General features: G+C 39.9%; 1 protein-coding gene across 1 annotated transcript in view; it reads right to left on the minus strand.

Annotated features, from left to right (window-relative positions):
• Positions 1 to 9064, minus strand: part of OPHN1 (oligophrenin 1) — a 435527-nt gene that overhangs the window by 320322 nt on the left and 106141 nt on the right. The window contains exons 3-4 of the mRNA XM_004715440.2: positions 4608 to 4703; positions 2758 to 2819 (exon numbers count right to left, since the gene is read on the minus strand). Coding sequence (XP_004715497.1) covers positions 2758 to 2819; positions 4608 to 4703 — 158 coding nt within the window. The remainder of the gene's footprint in view (positions 1 to 2757; positions 2820 to 4607; positions 4704 to 9064) is intronic.

The following is a 9064-nucleotide window of genomic DNA, read 5'->3' on the forward strand; positions in this document are numbered from 1 at the left end:
CAAGGTTATATATTCTCTGGGGATGTGCAAGCACCCCAATTACAGGTGAAGACATACCTCACAGGAAGGGGAACACTATCGGTTATACAGCAATGAGAGGTGGACAATCTAGGGATATACAAGCAATAGGAAGGGGAGGGATTGGGGGCACACATGTGCATCCTAGATTCAGGAAGGCAGCCTAACTTTGAATGTCACTGAGCAGGTTTGACCTGTTCTCTGGCTCACTATTGAAGCTATTATCAGTAGGGTGTGAACCCCACCTACTCTGGACTAGACTGATGGCTTCAAGCATTCCAGGAGAAGTAGTGCATTGTTCCTAACAGCAGGGAGTGGGCCCTACCTGTGGTGGGCCCAGACAGTAGTGTGGCAACTGACTATCTTCAAGGAGGATGTCTCCATGCATCTGACATCCCACCATATGCTGGCAAATAGCCTCTAATGTTTGCCATATCTTTGGGGAAGACAAAGCTAGGGGGAAAGTCTCTTTATAATCCCACATTCCATGAAAATGAATTAAACTGGGCCCTCTGTACTGCCATGTGAATTAATTAGCTGTTAAAGTCCTTCTCACTGTCTTAACTTTATATATACATATATTCATAAGTGTCCTGGTTTAGTTACTCTAAAGAACCCTGCCTAACACAAACAGCAAGATAAAAGGTAGCTACTATCAAGAGAGAAGTGCCAAGATTGGCAATCTCCTTGAACTCCCAGGGAGTAAATGTTTTTCCCTAGAGTTGCCACTCTGAATTTAAATTTCTTGTTTCCTAAACTTTGAGAGAATAAATACCACCCACATGTGATATTTGTTATAGAAGCACAAGATAAGTGAGCCATGCCAGATTCAAAAAATACTAAAAGTACAATCAAATAATGTCTCCCTGTCATGGTGTGACAAGTCCTTTCAAAGTATTCCTAAAATTAAGTGGGAAATAAAAAATCAATATTCATGTGATTAAACAGTTATGGGGACAATGGGGCACAATATAATTAGAGGAAGAAGAATATGAGCCAATCTTGTAGCAAAGAGCCAACAAGAAGAAAGGGGAAAATATCCTCTCAAAAGATAGAGTCCTATTCATTATTTTAGACCTTTGTTATTAAATAAACAAAAGGTGAGGTAGTTAAAGTTTACTGTGCCAACCTGGCTGATAAACACATGTGGGGTTAATTGAAGGGTGGAGAAATAAATGGCTCAGTAAGCCTTGCCTTTCTAGTTCTCAGGTCTCTTGCTCTCTGATGGTTGGACCAGGGTGCAGCTGCCTTAGCCAGTTCCCTGCTTCAGCTTGCAAGGCTCACTTCCTGCAAGACATCCCCGAGGAGAAGCCACATGGACCTACCCCGATACAGCCCTGGGTGCTGGAGCAGCCATGTGGATAACCCTGCCAGCGCTGAGATGCTTACACATCCACTGATTCTGCTTTCCTCCTACAGTCAGCATCATTGCATGTGTTTTGTGAGATGGAGAAGGACTTTGTGGACTGGTGTTGGACATATGGGCTAATTTTGGTTAATTAGATTGAGGTCTTGGGCAGCACTGGGTTGGGATGTTTTCTTGAAGTGCACTTACCCTTTATATAAAACTAGGCATGTAAATTAACTGGGATGAGATAATTACACAAAAGGGATACATAAAAAATGACTATTTAAGAAAAAATATAACTAAGATTTTTAGTGGACTAAGGGTGAATGCCTTTGAGATCAACATTGACTACAGTTCAAAAATACTTTGCATTGAATATTTAGTAAAGTGAGGACTGACCATTTTCCAAGCTCCAGGAAATATACTCATATTGGTCTCACGCTAAAGAAAATTTGCTCTGAATTAGTGCACCCAGTGGGATCATCTGGTCCCACTGCTTTTTGTGAAAGCAGTTTCACTCAAACCTCGTGTTTTCTGGTGGCTGATTTAAGAGAACAGCATGCAGCTGTGATATTTTGTTTCCTTCTTGGGAACAATGCTGCAAAAACTGTTCTGATGTCGAACATGTTAAAAGGACAGCGCTATGGGAAAAACTCAAGTGGTTTTCACATTTCAAAACAGGTGAAATGTCAACTTTTGATGCATTTGGAGTTCATTCTACCTGGTCAGACTATTAATCAAGCTTTCTATTTAGAGGTTCTGAAAAGATTACCTAACAGCATGCCACAAAAAACAGGCCTGATTTGGGGTTTTTTTGTTTGGTTGGTTGGTTTTGCCACCAGAGCAATGCACCTTCTCACACAGCCATCTCAATGTGCAAGTTTTTGGCAAAAAAACACATGCCTTTCTGGACCAATGCACCTTACTGACTTTACTCCATGCAACTTCTGTTTGTTTCCGCGAATGAATAGGGACATGAAAGGACAGTGATTTGAAGACATAGAAGAAGTGAAGCAAAAAATTAGGGAGGTACTGTCAGACATCCAAATAGACGAGTTTGAAAAATTTTCCCAAGAATAGAATCACAGATTTGACAAATGTATTATATATAATGGAGAGTATTTTGAAGGTGATAAGGTTGTTTTGTAAAAATAAATTAAATGCATAGCTTTGAAAAATAATTCCAGGGTTCTTTTGGTTATCCCCACATGAATCAGAATCATCTGGATTTTTTTTTGGGGGGGGTCATCAACAAACCTTTGAGTATGAGTTTGTACAAAAAAAGAGAAATATCAAAGTATGAATACAATTACCAAGAAAAGAAAAAATTCCTGTAATCTGAGTTATGATCTACCATGATTTCAGAACCAGGCCTAATGTTGTTGACCTACCATCATCATCCTCTCGTTTTCTACTTCGTTGAGCAACTCAGCAAATTCTTTGAAGGATTCAGCTAAAATAAAAAGTAAAGTAAATTAATCGCATAGCTTGATGTGCAGGTGGTCAGAGATCTGTGGGACAAGAGGTAGGGTAAATGCTCCAAGTTCACATGCCATGAGGAAGGTGCCAAATGCTAATGAATGTTTCCTTTTATATATTAATACCCTGGACTGTTTCTTTGGTAACATTTCATTTAGTCATTACAGCTACACTTGGGAGTAGACTAGACTTTTCTCATTTCACAGACAGGCAAACAGATTGGGAGAGGGGTAATTTGCTGTGAAAACGTAGCTCTTTCATTCCAATACAGGGTTCAGGGCCCTGTTTCACTTCTTACCAACATAAAAAAAAATTCGGTTAATTAATTTAGAACCATCATGCCTCAATCTACTCATTTGTAAAATATTAATAACATTTTCCTTGGCGTAATTATGGTGGTCCAGTTAAATAATGGTATGGCAGCAAGTGCTATAAACTGTCTTATTTTTTATTTTATGAGATAGAGAGCCTGCCTAGTGCCCATGAACCATATATAACCCCCTTTATGTGTTCATCTTAAAAGTAAAATCCACTTCAACAGAGAACTCAACAAAGCTGGAACCAGTTGCTCAAGAAATGAGGAGAGGGGGGAGACCCTTCCTCATCTCAGTTTCTGCCATACTACATTGTGCTAAGGCCACCCAAATCAAGACACTCCGACAAGAGAGATAAGCAAGGCTAACTTGAAATTCATGTCAAGATGAGGGGAAGGGGCATGTAAGGTTGAGAAGGTGATTACACTTCTGCTGGTGGATAAAGCAGGAGAAGCAACCTCCCATTGGGGAAAAATGCTTAACAATACTTATATAGAACCCAAGGGGAAAAGACTCTGTACGAAGTTCATAATTGGACAATTTTGACCTAGCTTCTATTGAGCCCTAGGTAACCTAGGCCATGTGCTATAACAACTAGGACTTTAGACTCTGTGCTTTTGAGGTGCATAAGATCATTTTGAAGTCCACACCAGAGGGATACAATGTGGAAATCCTACTAGGTTAACCAGGCTTTATCTCAAACTCACCTGTACCAGATTTGAGGAATTGACATATTCCCTTAGACTTAAAGCTGAAATGCCCTAGTGTGAGGAAAAGCACATAACTGCTCTCAAGATTATGGAATTGGAGGTCACTAGACACTGGTTTGGACCCCTTACAAGAAGGAAGTGAATGTTTTGAAACTGATTGTGGTAGCACTTGTGCAATACTTCTTGATGTGATTGAACTATGGAATATCTGTATTAGCTTAAATAAAATTGTTTAAGAAAAAGATGTTATATTCCATTCCCAAGATATAGCCAACTTTATGTTGCTCAAAAAATTGCACTTATATGTGAGATAATTTTAAAGAATCTAGTGTTGCACATATATACATGATAATTTTAAACATTCTCTGGAACACTGCTTATTAGAAGAATCTCACTTTGAACAATGCTGAAAAGCATTTTTTAAAATATTTTTAGTATTTTTTTATAAAATATATTTTCATGTATTATATTCTTTAAAGAAAAGTTCCCTTGCAGACAGACCAGATCAATGACTTTAGTACAGAATTAAAAAATATTCCATGATTGCTTTCATGTGAATGGGAAGCCAAACCAACAGATAATACTACCTCTTCCTTCTTAAAGAGTCTCTTAAGGCCTTCACACTGGACCACAAAGGATGAAAAGCCCAATTACTCTGTATGCACAAACGAAGGAGACCATTGTACATTCTCGTACTTGCCTAAAAAGTCACACAACCACATTTAAATGAAAACTTACCAATATTAATCTCATCATCAGTCAATGTGTCCCCAATGAAATCAAACTGAAAAGACTGCAAGGTCTGGGAAAATTTCTGAACAGCAGAGGAGTAATCTGAAAAGGAAGAGGGATAGGAAAAAATAATCAACATTGTGGCCTTTTGATATCTCATCTCTACTAGAACAAAGAGAAAAGCAAAGAGGAACACTGACAGCCAAGTACTGACTTGCAATTTAATAAGTTAATTAAAGATCAGACCTTCAGTAGAAAAAGGTCTGAGCAACTACAACCACATATTAAAAAGGAAGGGAAGGACTTCTAGGAAGATGGTGCCAGTGTAGGATCATCCACAGAAGAACTCGTTGTCTGATCACAAGATTTACAGATGACAAGGCTGAGTTGGGGACTGAAAAGTGAAACCATGTCTCAGTCTAAGACCACCCAGGGTTTTTTGGTCAGTTTTCCCACAGAGAGCATAGCTGTGCTCTTCGCTCACTAGTCCCCTTCACAAAGCACTTGACTCCCTTGTCGTGTTTTGAGGAACATAGGTGCATGTCTGTTGAGGGGAGGGGAGAAAGAGCTGATCTCCAGGTGAGGGGAGGAGAAATTCTGGATGCTTTGGGGAACATTAGGTGGGACATGTCTTTTGTGGTATGCACTGGGTGGGCAAACTTGAACTACGGCACCTGGGGTTATCCCAGGAACCCGGGCTGGGTGCCAGGAAATGCTGTGATGCTGAATCCTGGATTTTGGGGGCACACAGAATGCTCCAGATGCTGCATCATTGAGAACCCATATAGGAACTCCACTGGCTGAGCTGGACTCTACGTCAAACACACTTGTAACCTGAGGACTTAAGCCAGAAAACACATGTTGTCTGATGAAGCAGATGACAGGTGTACGAAGGGTGGTACGTTATTCACTGGGGGACAAACAAGGTCTTGCTGTATCTATCAGTGCACTGTAGGCTGTATTGAGATACATATTATTCCAGCAATCTTGTGACAGTCATTCTGTTATATTTTGCTTATGCTTGCTCATATTAGTGCGTGTCCCAGATGTTTACCACCTTTGGTGGGGGTCACTTATTTGATTCGCTGTTTATCAGTAAATGAAACCCAGGGACTTTGAGCCTATAGGGTAAAAAACATAACAAGTGTTGGGGGTGGGGGGAATATACAGGGGTGGAGGAGAAAAGAAGATGATGTAAAGAAGCCCAAGAAGGAAAAGTATGTTTGGAGATTGCTTATGAAGCAATTATACCATTATGTTTGACATGATTAAACTATGGAATGATAGGACATGTTTATTAATTTCCAAGTAACAGCAATTTTTTTAAAGCGTAGATCCAGGAATGACTTCTCGGCTCACAATGAATCCTAGCTCCAACGTCAGAAAAATTAATTCTCATATCATGGCATGGCTCAATACTCACCTTCATGAAATGTTCACTGAAGATAAAGGTGCTATAGCAATGTGTGGCAAAGAAAGATGGTGCCCGGCTATCAATCTGAATAGTGTCTGGGGTCTTAAAGGCTTGTATTCAAACAAGCAGCCATATAAGCAAGGAGAACTATGTTGACAAATGAAACACGCACACCAGCTTATGCAATCCAAAGATGACCATGACAAAATTCAGATATGGCGAACAGAAAAGTATTGTAGCTAAAATTACGAAGGCACAATTTGCAGAAAGCTATGAAAGACAGTGGGAGCCCAAAACCCATCTGCAGAGTATCTCATCCAGCAGTTCTCAACCTGTGGGTCGCATCCCCTTTGGGGGTAAAACGACCCTTTCACAGGGATTGCCTAAGACCATAGGAAAACACATATTTCCGATGGTCTTAGGAAACGAGACACGGCTCCTCTATCAGTATCCAGGTAGGTCCACCCACATGCAGATATGCCCACATGATTACCCAGTGAGATGACATCATCCCGTCAATCCCATTACATACACCTTGTACAAATAAAGGTGTATGTGACAGGGTTGGTGCCATAATGTACTTATGCGGACCAGTCACACGTGTAGAGAGCTGCTGCTGTGTTGAAAGCAGCTACTCTGTTAAAAGCAGTTACTGTGTTGAAAGCAGCAGTACTGGAGGTAAAACGACACTTCATGATGTATAATTACTGGATAAATGTAAAATCATGTACTGTAAAATCATCAACTACTACCCCCAAAAAAGGATCTGTACCATGAGAACTTAATCTGGATGCTGATCGGTCTTTTTATATTCAGCTGTAGTTGATGTGAATACTGCCCCCTGTGATAGTAACAGGTATGTTAGAAAAAATAACACAGAATAGTAAATCATAAGAAACTTTGTTGAAATTTATTGACTGAACTGTGCTGTGTATCATCTTTTGTATTATTAAAGTTATTGTTATATATTATTTTCATTAGAAAATCATCCCATGATAATGGATCATGTAGAGAAGAACGTTAAGAAAAGAAAATATAGTGAGGAATTTTTACAGTATGGTTTCACCTCAAGAATTACAGCAGGGATTGAGAAACCGCAATGTGTTATTTGTTGTGGAGTTCTATCAACCAAATCTATGAAGCCAAACAAATTAAAATGCCATTTTAATAACAAGCATCTGAGCTTTGCTGGCAAGAATACCAACTAATTTAGAAGCAAAGCTGATGGACTCAAAAAAGCCAGATTTGACACTGGTGGCAAGTACCACAAACAAAATGTAACAGCTGTTCATATTTGGTGGCACTCAGAATCACCAGAGCTATGAACACTCACATCATTGCTGAGGATTTACTGTTGCCAGCAGCCAAAGACATTGTTTGAGTTATGATCGGAGATGAATTTGTTACGAAATTGAGTGCAATTTCCTTATCTAATGACACTGTCCACAGAAGAATAGATGACATGTCTGCTGATATTCTTGACCAAGTAATCCAGGAAATTAAATCTGTTCCACTTCCAATATTTAGCATCCTGCTTGATAAATCTACAGACGTTGCAAACTGTTCAGTTACTGGTTTATGTGAGGTATATTAATGATGGCGACTTTAAAGATGAGTTTCTTTTTTGCAAACTTCTTGAAACGGCATCTACTGCACATGATGTATTTGACACAGCTGGTTCATTTCTGAAAGAGCATAAGATCTCTTGGGAAAAGGTTTGTGGTGTGTGTACAAATGTTGCTCCACCTATGCTAGGATGTCGATCTGGATTTCAATGTTTGGTACTGAATGAGTCACCAAAAGTCATCGGAACTCACTGTACAATTCATCAACAAATATTAGCAACAAAGACGCTGGCCGCTACAAGAGTTACAAGAAGTAATGAAAAGCATCATAAGTTCTGTCAATTTTGTAAAGGCGAGCATTTTAAACAGTGGACTGTTTTCACAACTGTGCAATGAGTTGGATGCATTGAATAATGCTCTGCTATTTCACACCGAAGTAAGATGGTTGTCAAGTGGAAAAGTTTTAAAACCTGTTTTTGAGCTTCGTGATGAACTCAAAACGTTTTTTAAACAAGCAAGACCACAGCTCAAAGCACTTTTCAGCAATAAACGTGAACTGCAGAGAATAGATTACTTGGTTGACATCTTTGCCATCTTGAATGAGTTAAATTTATCACTGCAAAGACCAAATGCAACATGCAACAAATTTGTCTGAAAAGACATGATCGTTCCAAATGAAACTTCAGCTTTGGCCAAAAAAACATTGGATGAAAATAAGATTTACATGTTGCCTACCTTAACTGCTTTCTCTGAGGAACATGACATTGAACCAGACAAAAGGATTACGAGGATAATTTCTGGGAAAGAACACTAGCACATGTTTGCAGATGAAATTTCGTCATACTTTCCAAATCTACCTGACACCCCATTTACACTTGCCAGAAGCCCATTCACAGTCAAACAAGAGAAGTTTGTTAGGTTCAAGCTCCCGGCCAGGAAGGGGGTACACCTAGATGGGCGGTACACCTCGATTGGCCCATCTAGGCCAGATGAATTTGATTCAGGCAATGGGGTCGACCAGTATCATCGACAACGCCTCCCAGCGGGGCGGGGCCTGAGAAGTCAGAAGTTTGCTCTGGCACTCTCTCTCCCAGCAGCTGCTACAGAGTGCAGCACTGGCAGGCTGTGGTCCCAGAGCGGCCGGGCTGCAGTCCGGAGCAGCAGTTCCTCACAAGCATGCCTCAGACTCTGTCTGGCTTGTGTTCCATTTACTGTAAACACGGAAACTGCTTCTAACCTTTATAAAACTCACTTGAATCATTTTACTGTAAACACAGAAACTGCTTATAACCTTTATAAAACTCACTTGAATCACAAACCAGCCTTTGGTATGAATGCTTTCTCGCGCGTAGCCAAAGACCGAGGTACATCTCTCCCACAAGAAATCTTTAAGTTCATTGAACTTATTAACCAGCGACACAGCGAGAACTGATTTCTCTGCAATCCCAGTTACAAAATTCTGGATCAAGTGTTTGCAGTCATAT

Source organism: Echinops telfairi, unplaced genomic scaffold, assembly GCF_000313985.2.
Source record: "Echinops telfairi isolate 266 unplaced genomic scaffold, ASM31398v2 ScPeMD7_7423;HRSCAF=8461, whole genome shotgun sequence".
Classification (NCBI taxonomy): Eukaryota; Metazoa; Chordata; class Mammalia; order Afrosoricida; family Tenrecidae; genus Echinops; species Echinops telfairi.